The following is a 23559-nucleotide window of genomic DNA, read 5'->3' on the forward strand; positions in this document are numbered from 1 at the left end:
TTACTGGAATATAAAATACATACATTCACTGCCTTTATTATAGCATATATTGAGAAGATAATGCGTGATTAAGCGACTGCATCAGTGACTGTGAGAACTGTGAGCGTGATAATTTATCTTTTGCATGAAGACTCGTGCAACATCAAAGTGTCAAAAGGCTCAATTAATGCTTTATCTCCATCATCTGCTGTCGGGCCTCGTTGCCCTCAAGCGTCAGGAGTAAAGAGAAAAGACTTGTGACCTGAACCAACTTCAAAGTGAATCAGAAATCTTCCCAGACTGCCACAATTCAACTTTTCCTGTAAAAAAATTTGCAGAACTTTGTAGAATGATTTATTCTGTTTTACTCTGTTTGAGCATTCTTGTGGCTACGCCCATATCATGGATTCAATTTACAGGGAAATGTATAATGTGAGTGCAGTGTAAGTTGCTTTGGTAAAAGGCATCTGCCAAATGCAAAAATGTAAATAATTTAAACAAAATGGTTCATCAGATGTGCAGTGTTTCACATTCATTAAGACCTCATAAATGAGACTCTGTTTAAATATACAGTACAAGTCTTAATATTGTGCAACTGCGAGATTACAGAAGCCATTTCAGCGAAAAACAATTAAAAAAATGTAAAACTAGAAAAATTTGAAAGTAAATTTTAAAATTACTTTCAATTTTTCTAGTTTTACATTTTTTAATCGTTTTTTCTCTGGATTCTGTTTAAATCTAGCAGTTGCCGCCACAAATACAAAATTAAAAAGGCACCTGCAACTTTTTCTCACAGTTCTTATTATTCATTTCTTTGTATATATATTTTTAGTTTATCTCCAGCAGCTTTGCATTCGTGTATTCAAGATCTCTCACATTTCTGACTTTTTTCTCAGAATTGCGAGAAAAATCGGAATTGTGAGAAAGTCGCAATTGCCTTTTTAAATAGTTTTATCCCATACCAGAAACAAGCTTCTACAGTATAAATGCCCGTATAGGACTAAACATGTATCAGAGATCTCTGGCATCTGCATAAATGAATATGTTATGAATTATCCTGGTGGGGGGAGCAGGGGTAATTGGCTTTGGGCAGCTGCTTTCAAAGCTTGATGTGTTGAGAATTAGAGCCATGCCGTGTTTATGATTTCCTGCTTTTGTTCTCAGTGGCAGTATTGGCTGCGGGTGATTAGACAGAGGGGGCCACACAAATCAAACCCTTTGATATCTGAGCTGCTCATTGGAAACTTTGACTTCATATAGAGCCCATTTTTCAAATATGGAGAAATAAGCTTCCATTGAGAGCTGAAGAATGCCATTCAACAGTTTCTCCTCAAATCTTTGTGCCACAATCCACTAGAGCCATAGTCATGAATGAAACACTGCTGGAGGTGTTTTTACTGGTTACCCCAGAGTGACAAACATCTGTCATGTCTGACTGGTGCCTGCTTATGATCCCATTGGCCATTTAAATCACTGGAAGGATGTCTTGATCTGTTTACTAGCAGATGAGGATTCATGGAGAATTGTGTTACTTAACCTTAGGCTTTTCTGTCTCTCTGTTTTTGCTTATCTTGGATATGAAGCCAGATATACTTTCTTGGTTCAAGAAACACATGTATATTTAGCATACTGCTTATACAATAATCTGTGATATGCAAAATGTATGAAGATGCACTACTGTTTAAATGTATGGCATCAGTAAGATTTTGTATGTTTTTGAAAGAAGTGTCTTCTGCTCTCCGATACTGTATTTATTTGATCAAAAACAGTAATATTGCGAAATATGATGACAATTCAACAAACTGTTTTAATTTAGCTAAAAACTCTAAGTTTCTAAAAGTTCTTATTAGAAACTTTGCTTTCTCCTGCAAAAGTATTGTGTGCCCCGAGAAGTATTGTTCTTCTAATAAACCTACTGCATTCTTCAATGAAAGTATTGTTATCCAGAGAAACTTTGCACTCTCTTGCTAAAGTACTGCATTCTTGCCATGAAACGTTGCATTTTCTATCAAAAGTATTGCATTCTCCTTTGAAAACTTTTTATTCTCTCTCAAAAATATTACCCCCAAGTATCGAGGTCTCCTATTGTATTTTTCTGAGAAACTTTGTGTTCTTGTGCAAAAGTTTTGCTTTATAACTTAGAAGTATTGTGTTCTCTCAGTTAAGTTTCTCTTGCAAAAGTATTGCTTTCTTCGGAGAAACTTTGCTTAAGTATTCTGATCTGATTCTTTGATTCTCTGAGAAACTTTGCATTCTCCCATAAACGTTGTGCTCTCTTGCAAAAGTATTACATTCTCCTGCAAAACTTTGCATTCTTTTGCAAAAGTATTATATTCCCCCCAAAGTATTATGGTCTCCTAAGAAATGTTGCATTCTCTCACAAAAGTATTGCATTTGTGTTCTTGTGCAAAAGTATTGTGTTATACCTAATAATATAGTTTTCTCAGAAATGTTAATCTTGCAAAAGTATTGCTTTCTTCTGAAAAACTAGTATTATGATCTCCTGCTAAACTTTGCATTCTTTTGCTTAAGTATTTTGTTGTCTCGAGAAACTTTGTATTCTCTTGCAAAACTATTGTAATCTTCTAAAAAACTTCGCATTCTTTTGCAAAAGTATAGCGTTCTCCTGCAAAACTTTGCATTCTTTTGCAAAAGTATTGCGTTCTCCCGAGAAACTTTGTGTTCTTTTGCAAGAGTATTGCATTCTCCTGAGAAACGTTCAATTCTCTCACAAATGTATTCTATTCTCCTGTGAAAACTGCATTCTTTCGCAAAAGTTTTGTATGCTCCCAAAAAGCTTTGCAATCCCTCACAAAAGTATTCCAATGTCATGGGAAACTTTGCATTACTTTTGCATTCTCTTGCAAAAGTATTGCATTCTCCCAAGAAACTTTGCTTTCTTTGGAAAAGTTTTGCATTCTCCCAAAATTCTTTACATTCTCTCACAAAAGTATTGCGATCTTCTTGGAAACTTTGCATTCTCTTGCGAAAGCATTGCTTTCTCTCAAAAAGCTTTGCATTCTCTAACAAAAGTTTTGTGATCTCCTGGAAAACTTTGCATTCTCTTGTGAAAGTATTGCTTTCTCCTTAAAAGCTTCACTTTCTCGCAAAAGAATTGTGATCTGCTGGGAAACTTTGCATTGTCTCACAAAAGTATTGCATTCTCCTGAGAAGTTTTGTGTTCTCTCGTAATTTATTCCATTCTCCTTTGAAACTTTGTATTCTTTCAGAAAGGTATTGTATTCTCCCAAAAACCTTTGCATTCTCTCACAAAATTATTGCAATCTCCTGGGAAACTTTGCATTCTCTCGAGAAATTTAGCATTCTCTTTCAAAAGTATTGCATTCTACTGTGAAACTTTGCATTCTTCTGCAAAGTATTGCATTCTCCCGATAAACTTTGCATTCTCTATCAAAAGTATTGCATTCTCCTGTGAAACTTTGCATTCTCCCGATAAAGTTTATATTCTTTCGCAAAAGTATTGCATTCTCCCAAAATTATTTGCATTCTCTCAAAAAAGCATTGCAATTTCCTGTGAAACATTGCATTCCCTTACAAAAGTATTGCTTTCTTTGTGTTCTCTTGCAAATATATTATGATCTCCTTGGAAACTTTGCATTCTCTTGCAAAAAGTATTGCATTCTCCCGATGAACTTTGCATTCTCTTGAAAAAGTAGTCTATTGCATTCTCCAGTGAAACATTTGCATTCTTTTGCAAAAGTACTGCATTCTCTTAAAAAGCTTTGGATTCTCTCACAAAAGTATTGTTGGAACTTCATTCCCCAAGAAACTTTACAATCTTTTGCAAAAGTATTGTGACCTCCCAAGAAACTTTACAATCTTTTGCAAAACTTTCCATTCTCTCACAAAAGTATTGCGTTCTTCTGGGAAACGTTGCATTCTCTCGCATAAGTATTGCATTTTCCTGAGAAACTTTGTATTCTCTCGCAAAAGTATTCCTTTCTCCTGTGAAACTTTGCATTATTTCGGAAAAGTACTGCATTCTCTCAAAAAGCTTTGCAATCTCTCACAAAAGTATGTAGTGCGATCTCCTGGGAAACTTGGCATTTTCTCATGAAAGATGCTTTTCTCTTAAATGCATTGCATTCTCCCAAGAAACTTTGCGATAACAAAAGTATTGTGGGTTTGAGACTGTGTGCTGATTAGTCATATTACCTTTACAGCTTACATGATTGGTTCACAAATCCCCGCTCTGTAACTCCCCAGGTATTATAGACTGCATAGTCCTTCTTGGTTACACTTCTTTTATAGTGCCATTACAGTTACATAAAAGCATAAATCAAATGATTCTTTTAAACGAAACATAGATGAGACAGATGCAATTATTTCAGTCATTTTCAGACCTGTGTCCTGAAGATCAATGGATAACCTATTGAATGAGTTTCATTTACAGACTTCTGTGATAGCGATATATGTTTTGAGAGAGAATCCGGTTGTAGGCGCAGAAAGATTACACTCATGTGATGAGTGCAAATAACCGCTTGGCATCCGTGGCATCACAGAAAGCGAATTAAACATCAAATACAGTTTGCCTGTGAGGACTTACATGTACTATTTTCTCAAACTCAAAGGCGTCTTGTGTGTGGCGAACAATGGCTTCCTTTATCTGCATCTTTATACACTTTTTTTTTTTTTTAAACTGTATTTCTCTGTGTTCATCAGGATTCCTCTGTGGCTTTGCCAGGGCTTTCCAGACTTGAGGCCTGTGGTGTTTCCCTTTGGCAAACTCCAAGTGCACATCAGTTTGGAGCGATGAATAGCAGAACATGTGTAAATAGAAAAGAGATACAGACCTTGATCTGAAAGTGTGTGTGTGGGTGTGTGCGCACACCTTTGATATTAGTGCATCTCTTATAAAGTGATCCATATCCAAAATGACCGTATCCATCCCTGAGGCTGGGACATCTGCACTGTGATCAGAAACAGCTGTAGGATCGTCGGCACAGCTGACAGTACTGAGGTGAATAAGCCTTATCCTAGATTACATCATCTGGCAAATGCCAATTCTGCTTTGAAAATCTGATTAAGTTTGAAGTTAAAGTGTGTAATTGTTTTGATGTTAAAATACTTTATTCTATGACAGTTTAACATACAGTGACAGCTATAAATAAGCCATTTGTAGATTGTAGATGTGATTCCCACAAACGCTGAGGTGCTATCAACACACGGATCAGTCTGTTTGATCATAAGGTACTACAGACCTCATTGACAAGAGACACTTTGCATTAGCCAATCAATTCCTAATTCAATCAGTTCTCACCCTCCATACCTTACCACTCAGAAATACATCATATTGGGGATTGTAATACATAGAAGAAATACATCACACTATAAATGTCTTGAAGGTCTTTCTAAGTCTTCAAATGTTAAGTAAGTTAGTGCTTACTAAATAGCTGACAACCTAGCAAAAACGATATCCAGCAACACTTAATTTCAAGTTATGGCTGATAGCAAATAAATGGCTGATACTGAAATTGTATTATGTCACAATGAATTAAAAATAAAATACTAAAAAATAAAATTAATCACATTAGACAAAAACATTATGGATATGACAGTATCATTTTAAGTGTTACTGAAGTGTTTTTATATTCACTATTAGCCTATATAGGGATTTATTACACACTACCGTTCAGATGTTTGGGGTACGTAAAGAAATACATATTTTTATTCAGTAAGGATGCATTCAATTGATGAAAAGTGACTCAACAGAAATTTATGTTACAAAAGGTTTTGATTTTAAATAAATGTTGTTATTAATTTCTATTCATCAAAGAATCCTAAAAATGTTTCCACAGAAATATCTTAACTTTTTTCAATCTTAATAATAATATCAAATGCTTATTGAGCAGCAAATCAGCATATTGATTTCTAAAGGATCATATGATTCTGAATATTGGAGTAATGATACTGAAAATAAATGCAGCCCTAGGTGAGCATGAGACTTCAAAAAACCAAACTGTGTTTAGAAGATAATCTAAATGTTAAAATAATGTTTATTTATCCAGTATTAACTAGTACAATGAATTCAAAACGATTTCTAATATTGGCCAAAGAAAAAAAGATATATGTCCATCTCTAAATATTAGGCCTATTTTAGTTTAAAACTAATGTACTTAGTCTGAAATTAGTTCACAAACCACTTTACATCTGTGTTACAGTGTGTTTTCCAGCGAAACAGGGCGTTTGAAGAAAAAAATGAAACTTGGGACTTGATTGTATCCATCAGGCATTGAGTTAATCAGAATGAATTCAGGTGGTTGGATGAAAAGGACTGAAATTAGGAGGTTAAGATAGATAAAAATGAAGACAAACGTCTTTTAGTTGAGAATAATGTGCACTGATGAATTGTGCACAATAAAATACATTGAAAAAGTAAAATGCATGTTCACTTATGGTTCCCAAATGGCCCTAAATCTTCTTGCAAAGATTCAACTATTCCCAAGCAGTCTTGTTTTCTGTCATTTGCATATATATTGGCTAGACACACCTGTGGAACGCCGTGTAATAGTGAATGTCTGAGAGATGCTTCATTCCGATCTTATCAACAAGCAGCAAAAACAAAAGACACAGATCCTTCAGAACGATAATGTCTCTTCCTGTGCTCCAAAACAAGCTTCATCAGATTCTGCGGTGAGTTGCATAACACTGATTTTGCTTTATTCGTGCACAAACGAATGTCACATAATCCCTGCCAGCGAGTTTATGAAATGTTTTAGATTCTCTTCTTTAAGGGTGGAGAGTAAACAGTCATGCTCATATAAACTGGTCACAGCTAGAGACCAGAGGAGACTTGAAGGTGGGCTAATGGCTAATGTGTAACCTCTATCATCAACACTTTAGGCACTATAAAAGGTGTGTGATATTTCCAATTCTCAATTTTTCTTCCAAGCTATGACAAATGCACAAAAATCATCAGGTCTTCAGTGCCAGGTGGAGTCGAGAGCGAACATGTTGAAAAGAGCAGCACAAGCTCTCAAAACACACATATACAGACAGCGAGAGAAAGTCTTTGACTTGCACCCGTGCCAAACCAGCCTCAAAGCTGAATATAACGAGTGGATCATGTACAGAAGACTTATTACACAATAATTTATCAGACTAAAATCATTAATTAAAACCACCAATCACCTGAGGGAATCGTGTGGGTGGGAATGAGCAAGAAAACATTCCAGCTCATTGACTATGTGGAGAAGGACTATTGCTGAGTCTCAAGACAACATGTCGGCGCACATCAAATGCTGCTCCATTCGTGCCAGTGAATGACATTTTGATTGAATGACTTGATTTGTCAGTTTAGGAATAAAAACAACAGGCCACTGTTTTCTGTGCTACTAGTGTCTCCAAGCGGTGAATGTTTTCATTTTGTCAAAAGTTAGTGTTGTGTTGGGGTGCACAACTCTAGAGGACTGTTCACTGCAGGTTATCTTTACCCACAGGTAAAGGTGCATTTTCACACATGCAATTTAAATGCAGGATTAGCACCATCTTCACAGCGTTGATCCTGCATTGAAGTACGAAAAGTGCAGTGTGAAATGATGCTTTGTAATAGGACTTTATATTGAATTTAACACGGTTGAAAATGAGGCTGTGAGGAATTTATTTAGTCTTTACAGTGGAACTGTATATAAAGGGGCAATATTGTGTAATATTTTTTATTATTTGTACAAATCACGACTTTCAAAACTGTTTCTTTATACTTAGTTTTTTCTTCTTCTGAAAAACATTTAGTCAACAGAACAGTCGAAAGTCCCTCGAAATTTCGTTTTTGGCCAGTGTTAACTATTTTGAGTGAGAAAAGTCCTTCTGTTATGCATATGTAGCTATCATTATTGTCTGCTGATTAGTTTCTATGATATCAGCAGCAATTATGGAAGGTTAATCTCCAATAACTACTATAAAATATTTTCCTCGTTAAGCTTGTAATGTTTTGATATGTGCCAGACTCAACTACTGTGCAGTGCAACAGCGCCACCCAGAGTCCTGGACATGAAGCTCAGGGTGTTCTCATCAGGTTTTTAATAATTAAAATATAAATTAAATATTTTAATTCTGAGAAATAGCTGAATATCTTTATATTTAATCTCACTAAAAACGTGTACAGGTTAAACATCATCCCAGAATTAAATTTATATACATCCTCCATGTATTTATAAATTGTTTATGTGGGTGTAATTATGGCTCTGACATGTTCTTGGCAGGCTTTGTGCCATCAACTCACTGAACTTTTTTTTTTTAAGTTTAATCTAAATTGGAAATATGAATTCATCACCTTAAGAATTTAACATTTTATAATTTCTGAAAGGAAAAAAAAAGCACGTTTTTGTTTTGCATTTTTATTTTGATCTACTGCACAAAACACACACAAAAAAATAAAAATAAAAACACCACAAATGTACACAATATTTCCCACCTGTCTGACATCCTCTTGCCTTCTTCAACAAAACCCACTTTATATCTGAAAGAAAACATTCATGATGAATTCAGGTGTCCCCTACCCACCCCTCCCTACGTGATCACTACACAAACTATTTACACTATATACAGTCTTTTTACATCAATGTTGAATCTCAGTGTTTATTTTTTAGAAGAGGATCTGCTGATGGGGACCCACTGTCCATATGGCTTCCTGTCGGCTACGCTGTCGGCTCTTGATGTTACCTTACTGTCATGGACCGTTGGGCTGTTTGATGGTCTGACGATGGTATTCTGTCAATATAAAAAGGTAAGATCAACTTTAATATTTCAATATACTCTTACAGTCATTACATGTGAATAAGCTTTAATGAACTTACATTGACGCTGAAGTTAATTGGCCTTCTCTTGGGAGACGTCGGGGAGGCCTCTGCCTCGCCATCATCATTTGCAACGTTTACCTAAAGACAGAGAAAAGGGGAATGGGATAATTGAATCACTGTCTGTTTGATGTAAACCTTGAAACATCAGTACCACATGATTTTCATTTTTAAGTGAGGATGCCCTCAGTTCGGTGTTTAAGAAATGCAAAAAGGCAAATAGAAGGGACTCTGACCTGTGTAATGCCAGTCCTGCTCTTTAAATCAGGCTGACATCAAAAACACCATTTGAGTTAAACTCATTTACAACTGATAGCACAAAAAGTACTAGTACTAAAATGACAGTTCTTTTACAAGCAAAAATTGTAATTTATATACAAAGGCTTTGTTCACACTGTACATATGTCCAGTAATTTTAAACAACTCCTGATTTGTAGCGATTTACAATTCAAGCATATGCAGTGTCTGAAGTGGTTCAAACTTTATATGAATGAATCCAAATGTGAAAAAAAAAGAAAACAATTGCAGTCTAAAAGTTACATTTACATGTACATTTTAATTCGATTTCAAATGAATATGATTTTGTAAAATATGGATTTAGCAAGTTTGCATCTTAATTTAGAAGAAAAGTGTGAATTGCCAGGAAAACCCATTGTGAAAGTCAAAATTACATTTATTTACTTTTAATTGTGTGGCGTAAACAGGCTTCCATACTAAACAGATCTAAAATGATCCAAAATAATGTGTGTATATATATATATAAATAAAAGATTTTGAACAAAACGTATGAACAAAGCCCCAAAAAAGCAAACAAACAAAACGAATTAGTGAGACTATATTTTTCCAAACCCCATCAGTCACCGTAGAGCGAGCCCTCTCTGGTCTTCACACACACGATGATTAGAGGAAGACTCTGGTAAATGACAACGCAACCCAGTTCAACCATCAGCAAACATAAGTCATTTTCTGTAGTTCTAACAGCTGTAAAGAGACACTAACGTTTAAAAGTTTGGGGTCAGTATGATTTTTTTTTTTATATAGTTTTTGAAAAGTATCACATAGTAACTAACTCACTAAGGCTGCATTTATTTTGATCCCAAAAAAAAAAAAAAAACTGTAAAAAATATTTTACATTTTAACTTATTCCTGTGATCAAAGCTTAAATGGTTTAATTTTTTTGTGGAAACCATGATCCATTTTTTTTTTTAGATTATTCAAGTTGAGAGTTCAAAAGAACAGCATTTATATTTAATATTATAAATACCTTTAGGCCACTTTCGAGCTAATCAATGCATGCTTGCTGAAAGTATTGAAAAAAAAAAAAATAAAAAATAAAAAAACACCTGAAAATCTACTGACCCCAAACTTTCCCGCATATGTGCTGTTGTGTGGTGTCTCAAAGTGTTGAGTGCGAGGTGAATCACACAGATGCATGTGGTCCGTTTTTGTTCGACACAAGGCTACCGCTGACATCATACACAATTACTTAACCTTTGCAGTTGTGCACATAAGACTTAAAGCTGGTGTCATTCAAGTCAAGTGACCTCCCCCTCTCTCCCTCTTTGTCCAAAGGGTGGAGGAGTTTCAGTTCTACAGGAACAGAAATGATACAAAAAAACAAAGCAGTTGAAGCTAAATGCCACTCCTCAATACAGTGAGAGGAATAATAGGCATGTGCTCATTCATTCATTCAAACACATACACACACACACACACTACACAGCAGTACATAATCTTTAATATGTACCATTACCTAATCCGGACAAGTGCTGTTCATCATTCCATTAAATCCATCAGGTAAAATCATTCATGTCTGAGGAGACAGATTACATGGTGACCCAGGTTGGGTAAGTACAGCGCGCAATCACATTTTAAATAGACGTGTTTCAACGGGTTAGTCAACGTCCCGAGATCACAGATATAATTGTCAAATGTCTAACACCCAGGACGTTCATGCAACATTACAGAAGTCAAACTAATACTGTGTGTGTTAGTGGCACGTCTGTATGCATGTTTGTGAGGCTCACCTGTGCTGGTGTCTTCTGTGGTGCCTGGCTTGCGCTCACCCTTTCTTCTTTATCTGATGACGATCTCTTCTCCTTCTCCTCCAGCTCCTTCAGGCTAGCTGGCAGCTCCAAGTTCTGCACTCCCAGAATCCTGGCAGCATTTTCTTTGGCCACATTTAACAGATACTTCTTCTCTGTGGAAGATTTTAAAGTTTAGATTAAAATTATGTCATTTACCTCCCAAGTCAGCATTATCAACTAACTGCAGCAAAAAAAGAAAAAAAAATTATTTACTTGCTCACATTTACTTTAGGAGTAAAATTGCATAAGATAGACTATTTAAAAAGTTTCAAGTACTTTAATAAATTTTAATTTTTTTTAAAGCATTCAGAAGTACTATAATATGCATCTTAATTTAATAGAAAAAAATTAGATAATTGATTATATAAGACGCCAATTATGTATCTAAGATATGAATAATGTTATAATTTAAGCTATATACGCTAAATATTTTAATTACATTAAATATTTTGAATCTATCTGTAATATTACATTTACATGATTTAAACTTTTTTGTAATTTATCAAATATTCCAATTCCAATTTATTTTTTATTTTTTTACTTTCTAGCATCAAAATCTGAGGAAGAAGAGGGCTTTTTCTATAACTTACAATCATAGAACCTGGTGATGAAAAAATATATATTGCTGTTATTTTTTGCACAGTAATTGCTAAATAAAATAAAGCATCAAACGTCATCCATATTACTCATGCAGTGTATTAAAAAACTTCTAAAGCTAAATGATACCCTGAGATGTGAGGAACAGACTGAAATTAAGGTTATTAGCAGCTGTGGTTTATTTGTAAAAAAAAAAAAAAAAAAAAAGACATTTTATATATACACATCTCCTTTTGGTCTTGTAGCATATATAATATTTGTATAGTAATGTAGCGATATTTAATAATTAAAGTGAAACTGATCTTACCCTCGAGGCTGAGGCGGACCGCAGAGCGATCACGGCTGCGAGACCGGCTTCTGTAATCTCTGGATCTCCTGGGTGAGCGGGAGAAACGGCACCGGTACCTCCCCACAAACCTGCTTCCCCTCCAGTAGACAGGGGAGCGACTGCGAGAGCGGGATCGGGACGGAGAACGCCTATAACGTCTGGAGTAGCCGTAGGGGGATGGAGAGCGCTGGTATCGCCTGCGGTGGGAGGAACGTTCAGGAGAAGGGCTGTAAGAGCGGGAGCGAGCCCGGTAGCGGCGAGGAGGAGAATGGTGCCTGTGACGGCAGCGTGAGCGGCCTGAGCAGCGTGGATGGGAGCGGGAACGTGAGCGAGAGCGTGATGGTGAGGAAGAGTCACTGTCGGAGGATGAGCTCCGTGAAGAGCTCGGTGACCTGCGGGAGGAGCGGCTCCCCCTGCTGCTGGAGAACGAGCTGTCACTGCTGCTGCTGCTGGAGCGAGAAGATCTGCGACCAGACGGAGCCTTCTGATCAAAGATGAGCTTCACACCCTCACTGAGACGTCCAGGGCTGGCCTCCTTCATGATCAAACCTACAAACATAAAGCATCAGATGCTACTAGTGAACTAACAGTTTAATCAATCAAAAAAATTGATATATATATATATATATATATATATATTCTGCAGGTCTTAACAGAGGCCAGTGTTTAGTTTACATATTTAAAAAAAATCTTGGCTTTTGATTAGTTCCTACTTTATGGAGTTAGATATACGAAAAAAAAAAAAAAAATCTAAACATGTCAGATTTTTGATACTGGCTTTAACCAAATTTCTGTTTTGGAAATGTATTCAACTTAATTTTTTTTTAATAAAGATTTGTATATTAAAACAATATTTCAGAGAACTTGTATTACAAAATAAATGTCTTAAGGTAACGCTACTGTGATGAATACACCGAGTATGTAGATATTTGTTACATTTATAACGTTGTGAAAGTTTTTTGTTTTATATGGACAATAATTTATAGGTTGAGGTTTTATTTTGTCTTTACATTAATAATGAGCCATATTTTCAAACATTACAACAACAACAACAACACTACAGTTGGTAGTAATGTGGAACAAAGGAGAACGTTCTCGAACTAAAAGTAGGTCAGGTGACGTTGTGTAACGAAGCCCCGCCCCGCCCCTCCCGTCGATCAAATTACACAACAGACTCGGATCTGGAAAATTCCACAAGAAAGACTATAGTAATTAACCAAGGTTATCATAGAACCACGGCAACAAAATTCTTATTTCACCATCCATAGATTAATAAATATATTCCGGTTGTATGAATACATTTAAATGTTGTTCGCCTTCCTGTATATAAGCCCCGCTTCTCCGGTCGATCAAATTACACAACAGACTCGGATCTAGAACATTCCACAAGAAACACTATAATTAACCAACGTTATCATAAAATCACTGTAACAAAATCCTTATTTCACCATCCATAGATTAATAAATATATTCCGGGTGTTTTAAAGTGTTTTTCGCCTTTCTGTATTTGCTTCTAGATTTGCTAACTAACGGTTAGATTTATGTTGCTATTTTAGCGAGGATTGCAAGTAACTACTATTGAACAACGTTAAAATGCTCACTTAAAAATCAAGTATATAAATATTAACTATAAATAGTATTTAACTTAACTTACCGTCAAAAGGGGCTCGATCCAACAGCAAGATAACCGCCTTTGAGGCAAACGCTATAACGTATTATACCGATACTCCTCGAGCGAGTTCAAAACAGAAACTATCAGAATTCAACGATTGTCAAATAAATGTATTTTAATTCAAAAGTAAGGTCAAATTGTGGAGGAATTATTGAAACAAAACGTGTTTTTTTAATAGCCAGTGCCTGTCTTCAGTAAACGTCGTCGTTTTCTCGCGAGCGGTTGGCGGATTCAGCGTGAAGTGGCTCGTGTGCAGCTCGTTCCTCTTCTTAACCGAAACCCAATGACGTCACACGGGTGGGGGAAGGTGGATTCTAGAAAATTCCACCCAAGCAACAGTGTTTGATGAACATTTTTTTAAATTCACATTATTGTATTTTTTATAACTGATTTATTTTATATTGACTATGAAACTGAAAATACCGTCACATAATTACGCAATGTTTACATATTGTTTACTTTATTTATATATAGTTGTTTCTTCGAGTTGTCTAACACTAATAAATGCGTTAGTACTGTTAAACACTAGTCTCTCGAGAGATCGTCTTATATCGCGAGATGTCTGTGTTTGGGGGAGTGAATGAACTCGTATTTAGAAAGAAAAAAACACACTGTGCTTGAGTCGAATGATTGTGCATTTATTTCCTACAAGAACAGCCCGAACAGCTCGTGCTTGATACAGATAACAGATCCTGAACTTTTCATCTGAACAAATGGCGATCGAAAACCTGCTTCCAGCCAACTTTGGCTATGCAATTTTTACATATTTGTACAGTTTTGTCATGTTGATGTATCTCGGGTTCCAAGTTGGAAGTGCACGGAAGAAGTATGGAGTAAAGGTACGATAAGGCTTCATATGCAATGCATGCTGTTGCATTGCTGAAATTATACTGATGCATATTACATTTTGATTTCTGATTTGGAACCAGTGCACATGTTCTCGTGTTTTGTGTGTAGTATCCCACCATGTACAGTGATAAGGAGCAAGTGTTCAACTGTATCCAGAGAGCTCATCAGAACACACTGGAGGTGTATCCACAGTGGCTGGTGTTCCAGACTATTGCTGCATTGGAGTATCCTGTGAGTATCACAGTTGTGTGCATTTAAAAAATGAACAACAGTTCCAAGAAACCCATGTAACTGCTGTAAGGGGAATATAGAATTCCCTGAAATGCCCAAAATATTGATGTTATCTTAAACATTGTGGTCGGCATTTTGTCAAGACTTGGTGTAACCCAATTATGTTTTATAGATAGATTTTTGTTTGTGAGTTTATAAAATGTGTTTTAATTGCAATTCAGCACATTTTTCTTCCTGCTTTTCCAATTCAAATTACAGTTTAATGTGGACGTAGGCAGTTCCAGCTAATTAATTGAAATGGAGCCAGTTCTGCCCAGTCCAAAACCCTGCTGTGCATTGCTGTACCTCAATTTGTACCATCTTCCATCCTATTTAGTGACAACTAGAAGTAATATATTTAGTAACATTAATGCTGTTTGTATAAACCTTACAAAGGTTCCTATTAAACTGAATCAGAGGGACGTTTCCTTGTAATTTTGTGTTCTATAAATCTCTTGTTAAATATTTTAATTCATTCTCTTTTCATGTGCTATCCTTATCTCACATATATACACCCTTTCACCCAGTTCACCTTTGTTTATCTTGCATTTTTTATCTCCCATATCAGATTGCCGCCTCTGTGTTAGGAGTCATCTGGGTTACGAGCAAGTTCTCTTATGCCTGGGGTTATTACACTGGTGGTAAGTCTTAATAAATGAACGTGTAGCAATTTTAGATTGTTCTCAGATGCAAAAGCACATTCACATCTGTTTCTGAATCAGAGTGCAAATGCAAAAAGGTTTGCATTTATTTTGCATTTAATTATAGATTTAAATGACACTTGTATGTTTGTGGATTATATTGTGTGTTTTCAAAAGAAAGTGTATTTATGCATAATTTTTTATAAATTGCTGTGTACATTTTCAAGATACTGTTAACTTCTTTAAGTTGTTTGTCTGTTTTAGATCCTGCTAAGAGGATGCGTGGTGTATATGGATATATCGGGCTTTTTGGAGTCATTCTGCTTTCCATCTCTGTTGCTCTGAAACTGCTTGGAGTCCTTTAAGGGAAACACCACTGAGAAAATACGGCATAAAACCAATTCTTGGCACTTAATGTAGTTGTCAGTGATTTTCACGTTTTTACTCTCTTGTTTTAATTACATTACTCCTTCCTGAATATTTTATATAGTATGAACTATTTCATCAAATGTAATCCACTTGTTAGCCTTTTATACACATTCTTTACACAGCTTTCCTTACATTTAAATTAGGGTGACCACATAGTCATTGCATGATTGTGTTTATGTTCAGATTACCTTGGTTTAAGTACAGCTTTTGTACAGAGCACTTCAGGTATAAATCTGTGAATGGGAACATTTCAAATACTGTGCTGATTTGATTAGGATGTATAGTCACCCTATGTTATTTCATTAAATTCAGACGAATGAATAAAATGTCTGTAAGATTCGATCAAACCATGTGTGAGTACTGAGTGCTTCAAACTGCAAGAAAATATTGTAGTCCTGCATAATTTATACTCATTTTATTCATTTGTGAAACCACTGTCATTACTGTAAAAGAGATTAAAGATCTTGTGTGAAAGTTACAGTAATTATATGATTCTGATCTCCCAGATAATATTTAAAATGGCATATGGCAGGGCTTTAGGACAACTGGAGTGTTAAATAATTTATAAACAGGTGGTTACACTGAAATTCTTATCTTTCCAGATGGCTCTTTCCTTAATGAGATAGTTGACACAAAAATGAAAATTCTGTCTATATTTATTTATTAATGTTGTTCCAAACCTGTATTAAGTTTTGATTAACACAAAATACTGTGAGTAACTTTTAGAAGCTTTTTTGTTTAAGATCAACATCTGAGAAAATCTGGAAGAATAGAAAAGCATTAGGATTTCATACATCAAGCAATATGGTACAATCTATGTTGCCAAGTTTAATATATAGGGGTTTCATCAAAACAAATGAACAATAGGAATGCAAATACCACTAATAAACTCTTATTTAGTTTGAAAAGCCTAGGTGTCATTATAGTCTTTTAAAGACCCAATAGACTTAGCAGTTTTAGAAGTTCAGTTTTTGCAGGTTTGAAAATGATTTAGTAGCCTGTATAGATGCTTTTATATTAACATTGTCTCAAGACATTGCAAAATATGTGTGCCTATGTGCTAGATTAAGACATCCTTTACTAAAATTAACTAGTTATATTTATATATATTATAGTATAAGTCTAATAACGTGTGTGTGTGTGTATTGATTACCATCTGTATAACCACAGTTTTACTACAAATACCATGGTTAAACTATGGCTAGTGTAGCAAACCTTTGGTTAGTTTGTAGTTTCCATGGCTTAACTATAGTAACAATAGTTTGGTTTCATTTGTAGTAAAAACATGGTTAATTTGTCAGGGATATCAAGGTCTACTGTTATAATTTTTTGGTTTGCCTTTTTTTTTTTTTTGATGTACTTTTATGTTTATGCTTTGTAACCCACCTTAGTAACAGTAATTACTATATTTAAAAAATATTAATTTTACCAAACAGCTGATCACGTGACGCCAACAAAGCCGTCCATCCAAATGAGGAATCGACCAGTTCCATGGAGAATAAAACAGATTTTTCTAAAACATATTTCAAAATTTCTCTTATCTCGTGGTTTTATCTGATGTGCTGTTAATTTATGTACGTGTTACCCCTGTAATAGGTGCACATCTTGGTTTCTAGGATGTTCTGAGCTAATAGACTGATGCAGAGCGCACTGCGCATGCGCGACTCGAGCACTGTTTGAGACGGAAGACGGCTGAGTGTCCTGCGAACCACAAGAAAAACGCAAGAAAAGTGCAGGTAAGAATTCCCTTTGCTGTAAAGATTATGTCCTAGCAATCATTCGTTAAATATTCACCGTTACTGTGCTTTTATTTATCCGCCATGCTTTATAGAACGAGTGATGTAGCAAAATTTTCAGCCGGACATGAGAGATCAAAAATGTTTACGGCATTAACACTCGACGTTTTCGCCCGATATTGCGCGGAAATGTAGTTCTGAACTATTATGTTAAAGCTCGCATATGTTAATATTGAGATATTGGTCGCAAACATGACAGAAGGAAACCCTTTGTGTGTTATTTGTGTTTGGTTCAGGATGATCATGTGTGCTCTGCGTGTGCGCAGTCAGTGACGATGCGTCGCTCCTGCGCAGGAACGGCTTGAATTTATTTCCTTCTAAATAGAAACTAAAATTAGTTGACGAACACTAATTTTCCCCCGTCACTTTTTCAAGATTATGTAATGTAAAATAAAAAAACATCAAAAGAACAGCATTTTATTCGAAATAAAAATATTCTGTAACATTATAATTGACTTTACTGACACTTTTGATTAGTTTAATGCATAGATAGATAGATAGTGCCGTCAAACGATTAATCCCATTAAAAATAAGTTTTTGTTTACATATTATGTGTGTGTGTGCGTGTGTGTGTGTGTGTGTGTGTGTGTGTGTGTTGTGTATATTTGGTATGCATATTTAAATACACGCATGCATGTATACATGTATATATTTAAGAAAAATATGTTTATATATCAAATATATTTATATATTAATTTAAATATATAAATCTCAGTATTTTAAATATGTGTGTATTTGTATATACATAAATAGTACACAAATGTAAAAAAAAAAAAACTTTTTGGGATGCGATTCATTATAGATAGATAGATAGATAGAAGATAGGGAAGGAGGTGTTTTTAAATTAAATATTTGAAATGAAATATCCATTTCTCTGCCCAAATTTGTCACTGTATGATAATTGACTTCACCACACAATGTGAATAAGTCTTTTTTTATTATGAAAACCAGCAGAACATCTCAAGAGTAATATATGTTTCTCTGAAGGGTCAGATCAGAAGCATGTCAGGGTTTCTGGACGGGATCAGATGTGGCGATTGCGAGTGTAATGTGGACTGGGGTGAGAAGAGAAACACCATCGCCTCCATCGCAGCCGGAGTTCTGGTATGTTGATAAATCCTGTGTTCTTTGAAATATCCAGTGATTCCCAAACTAACAGTTTTTCTTCTCGTGCAGTTTTTCACAGGCTGGTGGATCATCATCGATGCTGCGATAATGTACCCTAAAGAGGAACAGTTCCACCATGCATATCACACCTGTGGGGTTATAGCGACTATAGCCTTCCTCATGTGAGTTAAACCTGTGACATCATTTGATCTGTCCCAGTCTTACTTCCTGTTGTTAAGCACTGATTTCACTACAGGGTTGTGCCGTGACTACTGAACAATGGCTGCATTGATAAACCACCATAGATTTGTATCAGGGTTTTTATAGTAAAGTAAAACTAAACCGTAACTTATATTTAACTGTAACTTACAACTTATTATAACATGTTTTTTAATTATTTCAGCTACATTTATCATTTATTTTAATTTGATGTACTGAAATGAAATAAAAAATGAATAAAAACTATAGACATTTGAAAGAAATAATAAAACTAACAAAAATTGCAGAAGTTTGAACTCAGATATGTAAACAGAATCTAAAACAACAAAAAAAAACTACACTGTAAAACAAAGTTGGCAAAACTAAATTTAGAATTTCTTTACTTAATTTACATCAAAATGTTTGTTATGATTTTCATAACAGAACCTCTGCTAAGGGGCTGTTTACACGACAACGTGTACTTTTTATACGTTTTGCCTGTTTGTTTATACAACAACAGTGTTTTGGAGACTGAAAACTCATATTTTTGAAAACGGTTTCAAATGCAAATTTTTGAAAATGGCACCATTTTAGTTTCCGTTTAAACACCCAAAATGGGAATCTGTGAAAATGGTGACGTCATGCGCATGCATAGTACATGTTAGATATGTAGACATGCACAGTATGTGTCGATTTCAAAGGCAAGCGCAAACAAACATGCACAACAATGGCAGAGTATATGTGACTGTTGTTGCTTCTTCAGCAAAGTGTGGATTTACATCACCAATATTACAACCAACAACAGAGACGCATCATATACAGCATATAATCGTCATTTCCTTAAAGGTACTGTTTATTTACAGTACAAGGTGACAGCACAAACTATTTGCCTGGCATACATAATACAGCATTTTTGGCCATTTTCCCAGATATGTGTAAATGAGAATAGTTTTAAAAACGTTGTTGTGTAAAAGTTAAACTTCTTAAAAATGCAAACGACATCGTTGTCATGTAAACATAGCCTAAATTAACATAGCAAAACAATACTAATCCTCCCAATTATTTTACATTAATCTAGCAAAAAAAAAAAAACAGTATGTAACACTTAACTTTAGTTTTTACTCTACCTTTAGAATGCCATGGCAAAGCATGCTGGGAAATAGAAATTGCAGCCATGTTCAGTTAAATCTTAAGTGCGTCTGATTTAAAAGTAACAAGTTCATTAAGCTCAAATAAAGTGAAACCATTCAGATGACTTAGAATGAGTCAGTTTCATGAACTCAAAAGATAGAGAATACTCAGAAAGGTTACTTGAAATCATTTGTTTTTGCTCAAGCTTATGACTAAAATAAGACTAATCTGAATGCAGGATCAATGCAGTGTCAAATGGCCAGGTGAGGGGTGACAGCTACAGCGATGGCTGCTTGGGACAGACAGGTACGTCCTGCATACACAACGAGACAGCATTAACTTTATGCATTTCTTGTAGATATTGAAATAATACATGACTGAAATGTGCTTTGAATGTGTTTAGGTGCCAGAGTTTGGCTCTTCATCGGATTCATGTTGGCGTTCGGGTCTCTCATCGCCTCTATGTGGATCCTGTTTGGTGGTTTTGTTGTGACTGGTGAGAGAATATGATTTTGCCCTTATAGAATAAGATGATTCAGGTTTCTATCTGTTTACAGTTGCTGATTGTGTTTTTTCCATTCATTTATTTTTTCTTTATGATTGAACAGACCACAAGGATTTGTCAGTGTATCCTGGCATTGCGGTTTTCTTCCAAAATGCTTTCATCTTCTTTGGGTAAGTTTGTAAATACAGTTAAAACGGTATTATTATTATAATTTAAAAGAAGTATTTTCTACTTATTCTAAAATGTCCCTGAATTTTCAGCATCATTACTCCAGTCTTCAGTTTCACATGCGAAACATTTCTGATTATTATTATGAATACTTGAAAACAGTTGAACATAGTTTTGTTAAACTGTAATACTTGTTTCTTCGACTAAAGTTTAAAAGAAAAGACTTTTTGAAATGTTTATGTGTAACATTATAAATGTCTTCGCTGTCACCTTTAATCAGTTTAATGTGCCCTTGCTGGTCAAAATGTTTGTTTCTTTAAAAATCCAAAATGAACAATTTGTTCAAAAATAAGTAATTCAAATTGAAATGAATGGACTAATAAAAAGGAGACTGTTTTTGTCTGTTTAAAATTATTTTACAGATTGCACCGAGCACAAGCAGTTTCTTATAGCTGATCATAACTAGAAACATGTATATTCACTGTCAATATTTTTCATTTCTGTGCAACCAGTAAAACCTACTGAGTTTTTCTTGGTTGTATATTTTGTAGCTTTAAGTTCATTCTCTATGTATGTTTGCTTAATTCTTGCTACTGATGTCATCAAATCTCTTCAACTGATGAGACATCGAATAATCATCTAAATACTTTTCAGAAAGCTTAATAAAATTTGTTTTGAATGAATCATGAGTATACAAGTATTGCCCTAACTGCATTAGTGGTCTGAGATTTTGAGTATTCATGTTATTCATGATAAATAATTTGGCAAATTCCGATTTATTTAATTATTTCCCAAGTTAAACTATGCTATTTTGATTCTCCTTCTCTCTTGCAGTGGTCTGGTGTTCAAGTTTGGCCGAACCGAGGACCTCTGGCAGTAAAGATCCCTTTCAATCAAATCCCACAGTCCATCAACACACAATTCCTCTGTACTTATTGCTGCTTATTTGCACTCTCGATTTCTTTCTTTCCCCTTTTCAACTCCCCAGCTGACCCCCGTTTTTCTGCTGCTGTTCCTTCTTCCTTTCTTTGTCTTGTTTCCTGTGTGGCCATAGTAGACGACCCGCAGGGAGATACAATGCAAATCAAATCCGGTCTATCAAAAACATAATTGATTCACAAAATAGTTACGTGTTTATTGTGCAGCGGCAGCAGAGAGATTTGAGTAGAATCTTCAATAACCAAAATGAGTGCGACTGACTTTCAGTCTTTCAGCTTCAGTGTTTATTGAAATTGAAAAATAAATAATGGATCTTTTGGAAAACTTTTATTTACAATCTTTTGAAATTTTGTGCAATGTGCAGATTTGAGAACATACTTCTTTCATATTTGCGGCTTAAGCTTCGGTCAGCTGATATCACTACAACAAGTGCTTTATTTTTACGGCTTATCTTTGGAAGATTTTTTTATATCGCGTTATATAGGTTCCCATGCTTTTCCCAGTCATTCAGTTGTTTAATTTGAAAATATTAAACAGATTGCACTGAGCACAAGCAGATTCTTATAGCTGAGCATAACTAGAAATATGTACATTAGTTGTCAATATTATTCATTTCTGTGCAACTAGTAAAACAAGAGTTTTTTTTCTTGACTGTGGGAAGCCTGGTTACATATTTTGTAGCTTTTGGAGCTTTAAGTTCACTCTCTGTGTATATTTGGGCATGTGGGAGATGTATAAAAATGTTAATGTTTTTTAAAAGCACAATTTCTTATTATTTCAGTGGTTATGGGAGAATGAGATGAGAGTCAGAGAATTCGATTTGTCTGTCAACTAACAAATTATAAGTTCTTCTGATTTCTACAAGCTAAAAGAATGTAACATTTTAATGTAACCATGTCTCTCTTTCTGACAGAAAGTAGCTGAACTTTCAACTGTGGGTTTAAATGAATAAAATTATTGTAAATATGTACAGAGCCAGTGTTTTTTTTTTTTTTTTAGAAAGTGCAATATTTTATTACATTCAAAAGCAGATGAATAACATGGGATTGTAGATTAAAGTCACTATAAGGTTATTTTTATATATTGCATTAGGCGGTGGTGTGGTGTATCAGTTTGTCATTGTCAGGCTGAACAAACTCTTCTCTGTTTTCTTGCTTCCACTAAAGTAATTTAATCCAGCCTTAATTTCCAGGGGCTTGGACATTTCTTCTGAGATGTAGTTTTGTATGATCTGTCTCTTAGAAACCACAGTGCTTTCCATTCATGGACATTTTATCTTGTAAATTGTTTACTTAAGCAATGTCCAACCTCTTTAACACACACAAACACAAATACATTCATGCATAACTGCAGTCATTTTATTAATGTGTCCACAAGTTTTTCATTTGTGTACCACCAAGTTTGGATACTACAAGAAAACAAATACATAATTGGCAATTAATGCAAATAATTCTACTTTTAAATGATAAAAGATAAATGCAAATATTAGGATTAAGGAATGATCTATTTAAACTGATGCAAATTAACAAATTCGTTCATCCTCCCAGAATGCCTGGTCATCAAAGCACTTCCTGTTCTGCTGGAGTCTCCAGATACTCAATTTAAGAAAACGTCCTGCAAATTTTCATTTCAGTTGTAAGTATAGTTCGCCTCATTGAACCAAAACACAAAACCAACTGGTCAGTATTTTTTAACATAAGAATCAGAATTGAGTCAATGCAAAAAACAGAGCAACAGGACGAGTGGGGTGACGGTTGCAACATGGCTTCTTTTTTTTTTTTTTTTGTGGAATGAGCTGCAGTGTTGATATTCATACTGTACATGTCATGCTCAATTAGCCCCCCATCCTTCCTTTTACAAACATTTTTTTTGCAGGTTTCATGACACACAAAAGCAAACAGCATGTGATTCTGAATAAAAAAAAAAAAAGAAAACCTTAAAATCAGTCCTGACAGTTTGTTATATCAAGTAAACACTTTTCTGAATTAAAAATCTGAGATTTAAAACTTTGAAGAAAAACAAATGTAAAGCATTAAACATTTATCAC

The 23559-nt window shown here is 34.9% G+C and overlaps 3 protein-coding genes across 4 annotated transcripts; 2 read left to right on the forward strand and 1 right to left on the reverse strand.

Annotated features, from left to right (window-relative positions):
- Window positions 1–8320: 8320 nt before the first annotated feature.
- On the reverse strand, window positions 8321–13731 carry LOC113056660 (arginine/serine-rich protein 1-like). Of its 2 annotated transcripts, none has more exons than XR_003277736.1 (5): window positions 13462–13731; window positions 11787–12356; window positions 10549–10995; window positions 8796–10385; window positions 8321–8709 (listed from the first exon to the last, which is right to left on the reverse strand). XR_003277736.1 is itself a non-coding variant. In XM_026223454.1 (5 exons), the coding sequence occupies exons 2-5, from the start codon at window positions 12346–12348 to the stop codon at window positions 8578–8580; spliced, it is 948 nt and encodes a 315-aa protein (XP_026079239.1). In that variant the 5' UTR covers window positions 12349–12356; window positions 13462–13731; the 3' UTR covers window positions 8321–8577. The 2 variants fall into 2 exon arrangements, 1 of the variants encoding a protein (XP_026079239.1); XM_026223454.1 differs by having other exon boundaries at window positions 8796–8876; window positions 10823–10995.
- A 303-nt stretch (window positions 13732–14034) lies between these two features.
- On the forward strand, window positions 14035–16146 carry LOC113056663 (microsomal glutathione S-transferase 3-like). The gene is made up of 4 exons (XM_026223456.1): window positions 14035–14318; window positions 14437–14559; window positions 15167–15239; window positions 15504–16146. The coding sequence occupies exons 1-4, from the start codon at window positions 14193–14195 to the stop codon at window positions 15602–15604; spliced, it is 423 nt and encodes a 140-aa protein (XP_026079241.1). The 5' UTR covers window positions 14035–14192; the 3' UTR covers window positions 15605–16146.
- A 1107-nt stretch (window positions 16147–17253) lies between these two features.
- On the forward strand, window positions 17254–22480 carry LOC113056661 (transmembrane protein 50A-like). The gene is made up of 7 exons (XM_026223455.1): window positions 17254–17404; window positions 18452–18568; window positions 18641–18753; window positions 20139–20206; window positions 20304–20396; window positions 20509–20575; window positions 21408–22480. The coding sequence occupies exons 2-7, from the start codon at window positions 18467–18469 to the stop codon at window positions 21451–21453; spliced, it is 489 nt and encodes a 162-aa protein (XP_026079240.1). The 5' UTR covers window positions 17254–17404; window positions 18452–18466; the 3' UTR covers window positions 21454–22480.
- Window positions 22481–23559: the final 1079 nt, after the last annotated feature.

The sequence above is a fragment of the Carassius auratus genome, chromosome 38 (genome assembly GCF_003368295.1).
Source record: "Carassius auratus strain Wakin chromosome 38, ASM336829v1, whole genome shotgun sequence".
Lineage (NCBI taxonomy): Eukaryota > Metazoa > Chordata > Actinopteri > Cypriniformes > Cyprinidae > Carassius > Carassius auratus.

Bases quoted from the DNA above. Each gene is read 5' to 3' on its own strand.
- LOC113056660 (XM_026223454.1), bottom strand. From the start codon at position 12,348: ATGAAGGAGGCCAGCCCTGGACGTCTCAGTGAGGGTGTGAAGCTCATC. The intron at 10,996-11,786 runs GTAAGATCAGTT...AATCTTCCACAG, and splicing joins GGTCCGCCTCAGCCTCGAGG to AGAAGAAGTATCTGTTAAAT. The intron at 8,710-8,795 runs GTAAGTTCATTA...TTATATTGACAG, and splicing joins CAATTAACTTCAGCGTCAAT to AATACCATCGTCAGACCATC.
- LOC113056663 (XM_026223456.1), top strand. From the start codon at position 14,193: ATGGCGATCGAAAACCTGCTTCCAGCCAACTTTGGCTATGCAATTTTT. The intron at 14,319-14,436 runs GTACGATAAGGC...TTTTGTGTGTAG, and splicing joins GGAAGAAGTATGGAGTAAAG to TATCCCACCATGTACAGTGA. The intron at 14,560-15,166 runs GTGAGTATCACA...CTCCCATATCAG, and splicing joins TTGCTGCATTGGAGTATCCT to ATTGCCGCCTCTGTGTTAGG.
- LOC113056661 (XM_026223455.1), top strand. From the start codon at position 18,467: ATGTCAGGGTTTCTGGACGGGATCAGATGTGGCGATTGCGAGTGTAAT. The intron at 18,569-18,640 runs GTATGTTGATAA...CTTCTCGTGCAG, and splicing joins CCATCGCAGCCGGAGTTCTG to TTTTTCACAGGCTGGTGGAT. The intron at 20,397-20,508 runs GTGAGAGAATAT...ATGATTGAACAG, and splicing joins TGGTGGTTTTGTTGTGACTG to ACCACAAGGATTTGTCAGTG.